This window comes from Anneissia japonica, unplaced genomic scaffold (assembly GCF_011630105.1).
Source record: "Anneissia japonica isolate Jap-2015-1 unplaced genomic scaffold, ASM1163010v1 scaffold287615_len18137_cov124, whole genome shotgun sequence".
Lineage (NCBI taxonomy): Eukaryota > Metazoa > Echinodermata > Crinoidea > Comatulida > Comatulidae > Anneissia > Anneissia japonica.
The window spans coordinates 1-15,401 of NW_022725561.1; the positions used below are offsets into that span (position 1 = coordinate 1).

The 15,401-nt window shown below is 34.4% G+C and overlaps 1 protein-coding gene across 4 annotated transcripts; it reads right to left on the minus strand.

The window, feature by feature from the left end:
• Nucleotides 1-209: 209 nt before the first annotated feature.
• LOC117112732 lies at nucleotides 210-14,352 on the minus strand. 4 transcript variants are annotated; one of them, XM_033255875.1, is made up of 9 exons: nucleotides 14,258-14,352; nucleotides 11,955-12,096; nucleotides 10,978-11,067; nucleotides 9,926-10,450; nucleotides 9,326-9,370; nucleotides 8,543-8,587; nucleotides 2,170-2,289; nucleotides 1,670-1,807; nucleotides 212-1,317 (listed from the first exon to the last, which is right to left on the minus strand). In XM_033255875.1, exons 3-9 carry the CDS (start codon nucleotides 10,988-10,990, stop codon nucleotides 956-958), a joined length of 1,248 nt encoding a protein of 415 aa, XP_033111766.1. In that variant the 5' UTR covers nucleotides 10,991-11,067; nucleotides 11,955-12,096; nucleotides 14,258-14,352; the 3' UTR covers nucleotides 212-955. The 4 variants fall into 4 exon arrangements, with proteins under 4 accessions (XP_033111770.1, XP_033111766.1, XP_033111767.1 ...); XM_033255876.1 differs by lacking the exon at nucleotides 14,258-14,352 and adding an exon at nucleotides 13,289-13,433; XM_033255878.1 differs by having other exon boundaries at nucleotides 214-1,299.
• Nucleotides 14,353-15,401: the final 1,049 nt, after the last annotated feature.

Consider the following 15,401-nt stretch of genomic DNA (forward strand, 5'->3'; position numbering starts at 1 on the left):
TATCCTATTGTTTAAAGAAGCGTTCGCTATACGTAGACTACACCCTTTGCTTAACAATGGACTCAAAGCTTCAAAAGAGCTTTCTTTGTTTTTGTAGGTATCTTTGATCATTAGAGTAAGAATGCTTTGATCTTTTGTTTAAATCACTGCTATGTCACCTACTAGAGGTAATGTTTTGATTGGTTCAACACTTTTGGTACTAGTGCATATACTGTAAGCTTGCTAATATGGATAATTTTTTCATTCCTGATGATGACATAATTAATGTCGAAATATAGAATCCCAACACGATGGCGTGTATTTCAATACTTGGAGTATGTATTATACATTCTGATCAGAGAACGTTGTGAAAGAAGAAAACAGAATGTGTCACAAAATGATCCACAAGGGGAATTTTACCGTCCAAATGTAATCGTGTTTATAAATCAAGAATCAGACTGTTCGGCCATGAAAGGAGCTGCCCTAGCAACTAGAGGTAATATGAGCTACAATGTAGCTACAAACTGGAAAACACATTCTCACCGTCTGAACCTGACGAACGGGTGCCACATATACTCATTATTAACACATTATATTTTCTTAATAAAAGTATAATCATGAAATCAGGTTTAAATTTCTTTGAGCCAAGTACCAGATAAAACATTACATAATTATTTAGCAAATTACACTACATTGATAAGCATATTCCTATCTTGTTATTAGTATTATAGTAGCATTAAATATTTACATGTATTTTATAAAAAAGAAAGTGTTTTACTAATTTCACAAATATAACTGCCCATACTACATTTATCATGTACACTGCATTTACCTAACATTCTAAGTTAGTGGAATTTATTTTGCACCAAATGAATCCAAACCACTGGCCCGCCCCTGACTACTACAGATCAACGAACATAAGGACAGACATGGAAAAAGCAAGGGAAGTCAAATCAAAATAGGTTTAAACCAATTCTTAATTCTGATAGGATGGTACTGCACTAAATCCAATACATGCATACAGTAACATCCAATTAGAATTAAAGAATAAGTTTAAGACTGGTGTAGCAATAGCCACTGCTATCAAAACAATATGCCTACCTGGGGATGGTCTTTGAAGACTTTCCATCGGGCGATTACCCTGCACAGCTGATCTCGATGAATCAGGAATCGGCTGATTCCAGGCTAAATAGTTGTAAGCATCCTGTGCTTGGAGTTGCTGTAGCTGTTGAGGCAGGAGCAATTGTCTTGCTGGTGGGGGTTGCTGTTGATGACTAGACATTGCACTTTCCCCCATACCATCTGCTGGTCCGCAATATCCTAAAACCAGATACATTTCTTAATTTTAAACATATTTATGAAGGGAATAAGATTAACTGAATTGTCAGGTATTAATCTGATTGTATTTGTTGTTATACAATATTACAAACTTTTGAGGTTGTCGCTTACAAAGGTAAATCATAAGAAAAATTTTGAACTCAAAAATGGTCGCAGTCGCTTACAAAAGATGGTGGCTTACAAGAGGTATCAAATGCACTGATTAGATAGGGATAACAAACAGGACTACTGTATATGACAGAGAGTGGACATTAAGGGAAGTGATCTCTTATAGGAGGTGGTCGCACAGGAAGGTTAAACTGTATTATACCAGAGTAATCCACTACTGAACCATCAAAATAAATGTGCCTACCTTGGGATGGTCTTTGAAAACTTTGCAGTGTAATTTGCTGCAGCTGTTCAGGCAGAAGCAATTGTCTTGCTGGTGGGGGTTGCTGTTGATGAGTAGACATTGCACTTCCCACCATACCATCTGCTGGTCCGCAATATCCTAGCAGCAGATAAATTTCTTAATTTTAAACAAATTTATGAAGTGAATAAGATTAAATGAATTGTCAGGTATTAATCTGATTGTATTTGTTGTCATACAATATTACAAACTTCTGAGGTGGTCACTTACAGAGGTAAATCAGAAAAATTTGAAACTCAAAAAGTGGTCGCAGTCGCTTACGAGAGATGGTGGCTTACAAGATGTACCAAATGTACTGATTAGATAGGGATAACAAACAAGACTACTGTATATGAGAGTGGATGTTGAGGGCGGTGATCGCTTACGAAAGGTGGTCGCACAGGAAGGTTAACTGTATTATACCAGGGAAGAGTAATCCACTGCCATCAAAATAATGTGCCTACCTTGAAATGGTCTTTGAAGACTCTGCAGCATGAGATGCTGCGAATGTTGAGGCTGGAGCAATTGTTTTGCTGGTGGGGGTTGCTGTTGATGAGCAGACATTGCACTTGGTCCACAATATCCTGGACACAGACAAATTTCTTAATTTAAACTTATTTATGAAGTAATAATAATAATAATAATAATAATAATAATAATAATAATAATAATAATAATAATAATAATAATAATAATAACAACTAGATTTGAACTCGTCACTGAGGACGAGTTAGGTGATCCGCCGCACTTTGACCCACAAGGAAGTGTGCGCGGTGCGGATTGAACAATAGTTAAATGCTGATAATGGCAAAATACGCTAATTTAGTTTGTTAAAAAAGAATTTTGAGCATTTTTAAAGATTTACTCATGCGTACGCGCACGTCATGACGCACATGCACATCTTAATATCACTGTTGTCTCCTGATATGAGATATATATGTATCAACTTTCATTGACAAACGCCTGTTGGTGAAGGAATAATGATCATTCATAGTATTTATCATAAATAAAAATTCAGTTTTTTTACTTCAGATGGCAATATGATGACGTCTCAATGTCCGAAAAATTTTGAAATGCTCAAAATGGCCTGAAACGTGCTCTAATTTAATCTAAATGTGATTTCAAGCATTTTAAAATTTTGACGCACGTGTACGCGCGCGTTATGACGCGCACGCGTAAAATTAGGGTACATTACATTTAACATTGACTTGAAGTTAATGCTCACTTAATACGATTTCGAAATGGCAATTGGCTAGGTTGATATGATCGATAATGTAAAACGCAAAATTGCGCGTAGATGATGTCACGCATAACTGCGCACTTTGAAAACCTTATTGTGACTATTCCAGACCAAGCTAAATGTTTGTTGAAGCGTGCATGTATGAATCTCGTGCCAATTTTTAGATATCGTGCTAACAAGAAATGGGGAGAACCAAGAATTAAAAAAAATATCTCTGACAATAACAAGAGGTGATCCGCTAGCGGAGCGGATCACCAAATAATAGTTGGATGTGTATAGTGCATCATGCGAAAAAGCCTCTATGCGCTTGGTGATTGAGCTCTTTGGGTTTGACATTGTGAAAAAAAGTTGATTATCCTATGAAAACACCTTCTAAGTGAAGGTTTTGGGATCAGAGGTCAACAAATCAAGAAAACAGAAATTTCTTGAGCTTTGACTTGAATATATTCAAACTTGTAGATTCTCTTTTATGTCAATTGGTAACTGGTTCAAAAAGATAGGTGCAGCAACACTAAATGCTCTATCACCATAGGATTTAAGCCTAGAAGAGCGTCTGGTAAGTACACAGCTGCCAGTTGATGATCGCAATGACCGTGTACATGACGTCGAGCAGAGATTCAGCATGTCGCTTATGTACATGGGTGGAAGATTAGTTATAGCTCCTTAGGATGAAAGGTGACCCCTAACTTTTATTACATATTCTGAAAGCACATGAGCTGTAGATAAGATTTTATATATCATAATAGCTGATCGGACATTGTGACGTCATCATATTGCCATCTGAATTAAAAAACAAGAAAAAAATTATATTTCTTTTCTCAAAACGTTGATGACGTCATATTATCTTAACCATTCGTCATTTCTGAATAATATTAAATGGGCTTATACTTCAGGTCAAGGTTGAATGTTTGGTATCTTACTTTTTTGTTTGCGTATCTTAACGTGCGCGTACGCGTGCATCAAAAACTACATATGCTTATAATTATGCCTATTTATAATCAAATATAGCTCCTTGGGATGAAAGGTGACCCCCAATTTTTATTACATATTCTGAGAGCACATGAGTTGTAGATACGATTTTATAGATCATAATGGCAGATCGGACATTGTGAGGTCATCATATTGCCATTTGAATTAAGAAAAAACTGAATTTTATACTATGTCGTCTTTACATTTATACTCGTTTGAACGTATCTCATTTATTCTTGATTGATTGTCTCTCACCTGTATGTTATAGCTGAAACAATTCTCGTGTCCCTTTATTTTTTACTTTGACGATGTCATCATGGTCAAAAAGAATCAATTTTTGGAGCCCTGTCATCTCTCTTTTTTTCAAATTTGTCAAAAAAAAATCATTGACAGAGGGTGGCAGACTGTATTTCGGAGCTAAGTATTTCAGGTTGTATATGGGAAAATTTGTGTGACGTTACCAACTTAAACAGGTGGTTTAAAAAAACATGACAATGTTTAATTTTGTGTTCCATTACGGTACACGCACACATTGTGACGTGCACGCGCGTTAAAATGTGAATATTCTCAATATCATTTTTCAGATAATTTAAAGAACGTTTCACGTCATTTTCAGCATTCCAAATCTTTCTATAATTTACGCGTCGTAGGTTCATATCCATGCGCACAGCACGTACTGAAGCTGGAAATTAGGTTTTGTACATATTTTGTGTTCCTGACACTGTATTCATATCAGGAATCATTCCAGCATATTTTTTTAATCATATAAAATTTTTCTATCATCAGCACTGCGTACACCTCAAAGTACGGCGGATCACCAAACTCGTCCTCAGTGACGAGTTCAAATCTAGTATATATTATATTTTTTTCACATTACCGATAACTTACTACTATAACTGGGATTTTTTTTTTTTTTTTTTTTTTTTTTTTTTTTTTTTTTATTTATTTAAGGAGGATCAAGACCCCCCTCTCCCTCTGGTCAAGAAATCTGTGCCAGATGCATCACGTTTTCATTTTTTAGAGCACCTTAATTTTATCAACTTCACTTAAAATTAAATCAATTAGAACGAGAGAGTTTTAATACTGTTACTATCATAAGTAAATTTCCCACACAATTAATATCGAAACAGTACTGGGTTTAGTCTACAAGAGCTTGTGCTTTGTACTAGTCTTTCCATTCATCGAAGCCTTTTCAGAATTTGTATTAAATGTAACACACATTTTGGTTCTAATCAGCGCACAACTGTAGTTAACAAATATCAATTAATGTAACTCTATCAAACATATGGTTTTCAGAGCCAATTAAATAAATTCCAGAAATTGAGAATGTGAAAATTAACAGCATAGCTACAGTACAGCACAGAAAAATAGTCAGAACATAGCCATATAAGGTTGAAATAATGTAAAACGCTGTGCCATCAGGTCCTCTACAGGATCCATTGTCATTTGGTTCTAAACATCTGGTATCGGATTGGACGGTTTCAGCTTTTGCTGCTGGTTTGGAAATTGATGTTTTTTAAACCTGAATAAATAAAAAAAATTATATCCAGTACCGGATCTTTTGTTTTTGGGGGCTGCCGCAAACATTGTCAGCAGCAAGTGGAAGTAAACCACGCAAAGGCATTGTCTTACATTGTCTTATAAGTAATTCCAAGAATAAAAACAATCCAAGAAATCTTGTCAACAAAAAAACTTGTGAAAACACAATCTCTCAAAACTCTTAAAAATGCATGCATATGATGTGATGAGCTGCTTATTCGCACACTGTTAAATGGGGAAGTGAGGAATATTGTTAGGAGACAGTCTGAACATGCTACCCTGGTTCGACTGTTCTGTTTTATTTGAATGGGTGTTCTGTTTTGAGAACAAAAGCAATATAGTCGGTTTATACAGATAAGTATTCACAAAATAGACCAGATATAATACCAACTAGATTCGGAATTCATCATAGACGAATTCGGTGATACGCTGGGACTGATGATAGTTATTTTGATGATTTTTTACTGATTGAACATGACGGAGACTTTTGGTATCAGAATAAAAAAAAGGCATTTAACAAGACATGGAGATTTGTTAATACAATGTCAGCATGTCGACTCAAAAGTGTACGAATTCGTATATTTGATGCGCATGTATGGCATTGTTTTTGCACTAAAATGGCTGAGAGAGAATGGAACTGTGAATTCAGTGTCAGGAAATCATGATATGCAAAAAAACCTAATTTTCAATTTCAAAAAGTGCTGTGCGCGTGAAAATGTGCGTACGCCATGACGCGTGCGGAGGGCATTGCACACAAAGTTGAATCTTGATATGTAGTACACTTGTGTCTTTCGGGTTGTAATCCACCCTGCTGCCGTTTGTTGGGGTTCGTTATGTAGTGAACATGTAGAATGAGGGTTTAAGTAATGTTAATAAAGTTGAACTATTAGAAATCTTTGCCGCTGGTAGCGTGTCACATAATAACCACAATGCATTCAAAAGAATATTGAAGAAAACCGATTTAAACAAATTTTTTCATTGGTAATATGCCTGATCTTGTGGACGTAAGTTGGCGTTAGAGTCAAATGCATACTGTGAAGAATTGGAATTCAACAATGAAAGAGTATATACTTGTTTTACTTTGTTGTATATTCGTGGTTGCACCTTTCGCGTACCATACATTGTGGCGCTATTGCCATTTTGAACAAGCCTGCATCTGCCATGGGTCTTCAATTTATGAAGAATATTATTATGTTTTCGTCACTAAGGACGAGTTAGGTGATCCCCCGGACATCGACCCCAGAAGTGTACTGAAAATGACTTGAAACGTGCTTTAAATTACTGTATTTAAAAGGTGATATTTGATTATAGTTTGCGCACGCATCTTCCCACGCACGCATCTTCCCACGCTCGCATCTTCCCGTGCACGTCTTCCCGTGCGCATACGTGTGTCGCCTCTGTTGGTCTGTCCAATATATTATTTCTCAATAATTGAAGATGAAGAGGTCCAAAAATCATTCATTTTGACCATGATGACGTCATCAAAATGAAAATGAAGGACATGATTCCGAAAGAGAATTGTCTCAGCTACAGCTTACTCAGAAGATGAGAAACAATTGACTAACAATAAGAAAGATACGCTTAAATAAATATGTTAATAAATGAGGAAATTAAAGGAAAAAGTTTTTTTTAATTCAGATGGCAAAATGATGACGTCACAATTTCCGATCAGCCATTATGATCTATAAAATCATATCTACAACTCATGCGCTTTCAGAATATGTAATAAAAAATGGGTGTTACCGATCATTCTAAGGAGCTATAACTGATTGAAAAAAAATTTTCGACGCACGCGTACACGCATGTTATGATGCGCGCACGGAAAATTTGCGCGCATTACATTCATACTTGACTTGGAGTTTTATGCCAATTGAATATGATTTAGAAATGTCAATTATTTATGATGATATAGGCGCTTTCAATGATTTGAGGAAAGAAAGATAAATGGTCAGATAAAAAAATTATGTAAAAAATGATGACGTCATCAAAATGTAAAAAGTCGTGACATTTATTAAAGAGAATTGTCTCAGTTATAATCTTCCTCGAAGTTTGGAGAAAATCAATAAAGGATAAGGAAGATACGCTCAAATGCGCATTTTTTTTAAATGACGTCATTGATAATATTCAGTTTGTTGAATTCAGATGGCAATATGATGACGTCATAATGTCCGATCAGCCATTATGACCTATAAAATCATATCTACAACTTATGTGCTTTCAGAATATATAGTAAAAATTGGGGGTCACCAATCATCCTAAGGAGCTATAACCGATTGAAAATAGGCATGATTTTGGCCTATTTCCACCTTAAGTCGACAAAAACGTGCACATGGATTCGTATCTTTTATGCATGCGTACAGCATTGCTATTGACCCTAAATGACTGAAAAAGATTGGAAATTTGCGAATACAGTGTCAGGAACCTAAACATGTAAAAAAAAAACAATAATTCCAGCTTCTGTACGTGCGCGCGCATAAAAATGCGCACGCTGGACGAAAAATTCTGAAATGCTCAAAATGACCTAAAACATGCTCTAATTTAGTCAAAAAGTGATTTTGAGCATTTTTAAATTTTGACGCACGCGTACGCACATACTTTCCTGTGGATGTGCGGACGGTAATGGTGCAGGAAGTTGACACTTGATGTGAAGTATACTTGTGTCAAGTTTCATTGAAAAATACCTGTTAGTAAAGAAGTTATGGTCAATAATAGAATTTCACAAAATGGCATGTAGATGACGTCACTTAACTGTGACGTCATCCACAAAGTCAGGTGCACAACTTCAGATGTAGATCTATATGCTACGCAAGTAGCAAAGATCAAGCATGTGCCATTTTTGAGAAAATCGACCAACTTTTTTGTTGGTGGGAAAGAATAAAAAAAGAAATAAAGAAGAAAAATTTGAATGAAAACAAAGCGTATCACGGAAGCGTATCACCAATAAACTCTTCAAAAAACATAAATAAAATTTTTTATTGAATAAATTAATCACATTTTAGTGTCAGATGAATTATACTGAATAATATACATTTTATAGATATATCATTTATATAAAAATATTCAGCAATTATTCAGCACCCAGTACAAACCTTTGTCTAACTTTGGTTTTTTTGATGTTGATGCTTCTCCATTATCTACAGAAAAAATTGATTATTTGTTTATTATTTAGCAACATACCTACATAAGACCACAGCAAAAATCTAAGCTAATATAGTACATTTAAAATATTAATAATGGTTTTTAACAAATGCTCACTTGAGTATAAAATCAAGTGTCTTGGTAACAAGTATGTTAGAAAAAGTTAAAATTAAGAACGGGAAATTGCAAAACAAATTTAGAAAAAATCGCAGGCTTGAATAAAAGATGGATTCTAATTGACAGGTTTAAAAGCGCGTCAGGCTCACAAGGCATTCTAGTATGGACATGAATTACAAACCAGACATTGCTATATTGAAGTACTGTACTTGCAATCTACAGGTACATCATAAGTGGCTGAAACTAAATTTTAAAATTGGTCTTGTATTGCAAATATAAAATTTACTTTAAAATGACTAAACAGTTCACATTTGATAATAATTCAGTCACATAAGCCACACCATAATTTAATTAGTGATTGACACATCTTGGTAAAGACAGTAAAAAGTAAAAAATTTCAGATCTTCATTCTTTGAAAAAGAATTTATTGTCAGAATTTGTATAGAAATGCAAAAAAAGTGTTGGCTCTAATTTCTTGGTTAAACAATGCAGGACTAGCACAGCCAATTTAGGTAAATAAATATTAATTAATGTCATACTCTAGCAAACATATCATTTCTAGAGCAATAAAGGTATATTATACCTCCATGCTAGAGCCAATGACACCCAGTACATACCTTCATTTAGCATTGAACGTTTTGATGTCGATGGTTCTTCATTACCTGTAGAGAAACAGAAATTGGAAATGTGAACAATAACACCATAGCTACACTAGAACACAGCAAATACAGCACAATCGACTGAATATAAAAGCCTAGCTAATAAATTTGAGGTTATGGCAGTAGGTCCTACAGGAATCGCTGTTGTTTGCGTCTAAAGATCGCGTATCGGATTCGTTTGTCGTACAGCAAGTCATATAGATCTGTTTTTTATGGCCTCAAAGATCCGGTAGTGGATTTCAACTAATCATAAAGCAAGGCACATATATATGTGAGTTGCATTGCATGATGTGCTTGTGTACATTTGTCGCATTGATGCGGCAATTTTTCATTATGATGCCACAAATTGAGCAATTTTGTTCAGCAGAAACTTTCACCATTCATTCCACTTTCGAGGAGACAGGTCGCAATCAATTATGAAACCTGCATAAATCTTTAGATTTTAATGTTTCTTACAATCATTCTGTTGTTCTGAAATGGGATATTATGTAACTGAGTATGCGCAGTTCTAAAATTATTTAAAATTGGTAGAATTCTCCTGAAACCATAGCAGTTTACCTTCCAGTATGGCTTTCACAGCCAAGTAACTTGGTAATCCTTCAATAAATTCATCAATTCTTTCTTCACAGAGCTTGTTCTTTTGCTCTAGATCCAGAATCAAAAGCCAGTTATCTTTATAATTCTCTAACAGCGGCATGTTATACCGTACATCAAGCGTTACTCTATCACTTTTAGTCAGTACCATTCCTAGCTTCAACAGGAATTGTCTGTATTTTGTGAATGAAGACACTTGACGTTCCCTGATTCTTTGTAAAGGTGGAAGTACAATTCTGGTGTTGAAGCCAAATTGTCGAGTAACTACTATTGTGTCATACAGGATAGTGAGATTCGTTGGACTCAAATTCCCAGAACCAATTAACAATCTTAGCAAGGACATCACCTCAGTAGCTTCACTTAACTCATAATAAATCGGCACATGATTTCTGTTGTTGTACAAAACTTTCAGCATATTGATGTATCCAAGTCCATCATACCATCTTGAAAAATCCAACAACAGCTGGCGAAAATTGCTTTCTGAAATTCCTATGATTAAAAGTGATAGCTAATAAATTGACTGTAAAATTTATTAAAAATAGAAATTACAGTTGACAGTGTTTCAAATCTACAATGAAAAATACATATTTGATCACCATTGATCATCAATTATAGTCATAATCAGAGGAGTGGCAAATAGATAAAATAAAATTGAAGATACAAACAATATAATTCATGAATACTTTTTAATATCCTGAACAAATTCTAATTTAATTCACCGGTTAATCACGCTAGTATGTATGTAACGGTAAATCGTATGTAACTGGGAAATTGCACAGATATTTTTTTGCTCAAACGGGCCCTCAGTAAACAAAAATTCTTGATACAGTGCAATTATCTTCTGAAATATTGATTAAATCAATTTTGTTCAATGCTGAGAGTATCTGAAACGGTTTGTGGATATTTTTGTTTTGCAAAAGAGGATGCACAAATGGTTACCTATGACCAATATGTGAAGTCCTTTGAAATGGTTAGACATGCCAATGGCAACAATTCCATTATAAATAGTATTTTACCTGCTTCCTCCATTCTTCCTTTGTGCCCTACTTCTTACAGCAGTTTATTAAATAATTCACTCAAACTGTTGAAACTTACAAGCATTCACACTAAAATGAATTAAATAGAAATTAAAATATCAGATATTTTTTTATATTACCTTTATTAACATTTACTTTAATTCAATGTAGGCCAATTCGGTTGCATGTATTTCAACAATTACAGTATGTTGGCGATTTTTTGCATCAGGAGAAATAATACACATCGATATTTGCCATTGAACCTAACGTGTTATAGTACTGAATGCTCAGTACATTTCAAGTGCACACAAAAAAATCTAGTAAGTGATTCGGGTGTGAACGAACCAACGACCTCCAGATAATTACTTGGTGTCTTAACTACTCGACCACCCATCTTGCGTTTGGTGGCTAGTGATGAATCCAATCCCCAAATAGGAGTAGGTGCCTTCACCACTCGAGTTACACTTCACAATCGGAGTGGCATTGCAATATCCGCTACTAATTAGTGATCAGATTTATCAGCAGCCAATGTACAGAATTATAAAAATTAGTAAAAATTACCATAAGAGCAATCAACTATGTCAAGTGTGAACAGTACCACTACAGTAATTAATAGCCAGAATACAACCACTGTAAATAAAACCATTTTTATTTACAAACCAACACATGCACATACGCATGAACCGACGCTTTAAATTCGCCTAGTGGAAAACCAGCTGTTTGAATGAAAATACGTTGCATGGTTTGTTTATTGTTATAGTTTATTGTTATAGTCTTTTTACTTATAGTTGCACTGAAAAGGGCAGTTTGTTTTGAATATTTTCGGGGTTTTTGATGACGTCATCGTCGATACGAGGCGTACGTAAAACTGAGGGTTTGTATAACTTGGGTACATAAAAACGAGGTTCTACCGTATTACAAAACAGCTACTCAGTGAAGTTTTGCAAAAGCATTACATTCTGCAAAATTCTACTTACCCAGTATTTTTTTCAGTATCAGCAATGTTTCCCCCCCCCCCCCAAACAACTCTGCTTCAGTCCCCTGTCTCCTCAGCTCTTGGATGGACTGTATCAACACATCTTGGCTCACCTTATGATATGTGACTGGTAATATTTATTCCTGTAAAAGTCATAAATATTTGATTTATATTTTGTTGGATTCTTTAAAACTTTCTTAGGGTAAAAAATATAAACAAGCAATTTAAATGAATCGTAAATTAGTGTTAAATTTATGATTTTATATTTTTTTAATCAGCTTTCTTTAGAGCTTATTTTAATTGCTTGCTTGAATTTTACTGAACCAGCAACTCTTACCTGTGGCGAAGTTGACAAGTACGGTATATACAGTAAAACAATATAGCCTTCGATGGGTGTACATTGCGGAGACGTTAATGCATCAATGCATCTCATTTTATATATATTTAGGTGTTTATAAATGTTGTCTAAACGAATGATGTACAATATTATTAATTAATTTAATGGTTATGCTCTATTCTCAACACATCATTATACTATACTGTATTATTTATTATTATAGGCGAACAACTTCATTCACTGAACTGCACAAGTTTGTCTTAACCAGCCAGTCGGCCATTTTCAGCAATGACATTCTTTCTGTCTTGATAACATTCCTGAATTGGCGGCGTACAAAGACTTTACCTGATTCTCTCAAGAGTACTGTGGGAACCTGTTTGTGTTTCCTTTAGTGTTTAATTGTTATTAGTTACTGAACCGTATCAATTGTAATAATCTATTATTGGCATTTGGAATTTCCATAGAAAATTATGCAAAATGCCAATGCCCACAAACTTTGTAAGTACAGCCAGTAGATATTTTTACAGTCAGAAAATTACCCATAAAGCCCCATACAAAGTGAAAATGAGGTTCTTACTTATGTTTATGATGGTATAATGTTATTTTTTTCATGACGATGTCTGTTATTTAACAATATGTATTTCCTTAGTTAAGATACAATATGTTTTCCATTGTTAAGATATTTGCCACTAACGTATAATGGTGTATGTCAATTAATAATAATAATTATTTATTATTATTATTATTATTACTAAATTATTATTATTATTATTATTATTACTAAATTATTATTATTATTATTAAAAATAAAGGTGATTGTCATTAATGGAGTTTATTAATGTTACATCTTCAGAAGCAAATGGCTTTACATTACTGCATTTCCTACGAACATCATCACCACCAACTCTTGACTAGGTAGTAGTCTAGCTTAACTCTTTTTACTTTTTAAAAGCTTTTACTTTTTAATCTACTATGGATACGTTTAGAAAACGACTTACGCTAGCATAACATTAATTGAGTGGTGTGAACTTGGGCGCGGAGTAGCGATGCCAGTAATATCGCGCAATCACTGGCGTACGGTAATCCAGCAACAGACCCCAGATTAGCGTACACCACTGATTTACGACAGTCACACAACTAAGCCAGGATTTGACCAATCAAAATAAGCCTAGATGTAAACAGAAAAAAAAAATACACGAATTACAAATACGAATATTTCACGCGAAAATACTTACGCTAGCATTCCTTAATCACCCCAGTCTGGACATCTCGCTAGTTACGCCATGGATTAACGTACGCCCAGCGTTAGATACGCCTGGCGTATCTCTTAGGTCTGAACGTAGCCTATGTCACAGCTGAACTATAAGACTACCAATCTTGGGCGTTTGTCGATTGTTGGTAACAGATTAGATTCTAGATCTTAGTGGGGTCACCCCTACTTAAAAATGGCCCTCATTATTACTTTTAGTTTTATTTAGATTCCAGACGTGCATCAGCCAACAACGAGGGAAGTAGAATTTTATTTTATTTATTTAGGCACACAAAACATGCACCAAGGATTGGCAACAGAGAAGATATCACTGTCTTACTTGTAGGTGACAATCGGTTACACAAACTAAATCTCAATATGTATGAGGTTTAGGGAGTGGAGTTGTTTTGGTTACGAGAAAAAATCCTGCAACACAGTTATTACTGTACTGCTATTACTGTACTACTACTACTAGTAGGCTAGGCCTACTACTACTGTCTAGCAGCCTAGGCTAGGCTAGGACTAGCCTATAATAATACTAACTACTACTACTGCTACTACTACTACTACAACTAGGGCCTAGGCCTAGTAGTAGTAGGCCTAGGCTAGTACTACTCTGGCCTAGGCCTAGCCTATTGTAAGTGTAACACAAGAGATGTTTTCTAGCCTGCAGATTCTATGTATCACGGTATTATTCACTTAACAAATACATACTTACTAGAAGAAGGACTTAATGTTCTTTTTTTAGCCTTTAAGCTACAGTCTAAGCGAGCCTGGGTTAGGGTCCGGTTACGCCCTGCCATAACACTAACAACCCCTGTAAACGTCGGTAGTGGCTATCGACACTGCCGCAGTGCCAAAAAAAAGCTGCTGTTTTCTATCGGCACTGCCGCAGTGCCAAAAAGCTGCCGTTTTCTATCGGCACTGCCGCAGTGCCAAAAAGTTGCTGTTTTCTATCGGCACTGCCACAGTACCTGCTGTTAATTAATCGAATCGATGTTTTTATCGATAGATGACATTGGTATAATTCATAATTCATAATTTTATTTCACTCAAAACGTAATGAGACTGGTTAGGCAAAAACATGTCCCTGTACAAGGTGCCTTCCAGAGAAACAATGATAATGTTAATGGCAAAGACTTTGGAGGGCTGGACTGTCATGAAGGTGTTGTATTAATGATGTTCTAAATATTTGCCTTTATTATATCAATAATTGATTAGGTCTAGCTTAGCCTATATTATTATTATTAACATTATATTATATTTGTTTAACAATTAGTTTAAATAATTATTTCTAATTAAATTATTAAATGTATACAATGCCTAGGCATATACATAAAACAAAAAATAAACAAATAACAACAACAACAATAATAATAATAATAATAATAATAATAATAATAATAATAATTTTACGATAGTTTGATTAATGAAATAGTAATAATCAGCATATTAAATAAAATTCCGTCCATGCAAAACCTGCTTTTAAATAAAAACGTTATCTATTTGATTCTGTTTTAAAAAATGATCTTATAATTTTAATAAAGTTTATTTTCTGCGATAATTTTATGCACATATGAATATTCATGTTTTCAATGTTAATCTGGTTGATAAATAATATATAAAAAAATAAATAATAATAATAATAATAATAATAATAAAGGTGCTCGAATAATGCTTTAGTGAATAATTAATAATACTTCAATAATGCTTCAACAGGCCAATTTATGATAGTGTGATTAATGAGATAATTGTTGATTAATTTATAGAAATATAATACGTAGGCCAATATTCCATTAACAATGATTCAGCATATTAAATCAACAATACGTCGTAAATGTAAAATTTGTTTGGTTTTTTTT

Bases quoted from the DNA above. Each gene is read 5' to 3' on its own strand.
- LOC117112732 (XM_033255875.1), bottom strand. The intron at 9,371-9,925 runs GTAAACTGCTAT...GTTTCTCTACAG, and splicing joins TGTGAAAGCCATACTGGAAG to GTAATGAAGAACCATCGACA. The intron at 1,318-1,669 runs GTAGGCACATTT...TTTAAAATTAAG, and splicing joins TTTTCAAAGACCATCCCAAG to AAATGTATCTGGTTTTAGGA.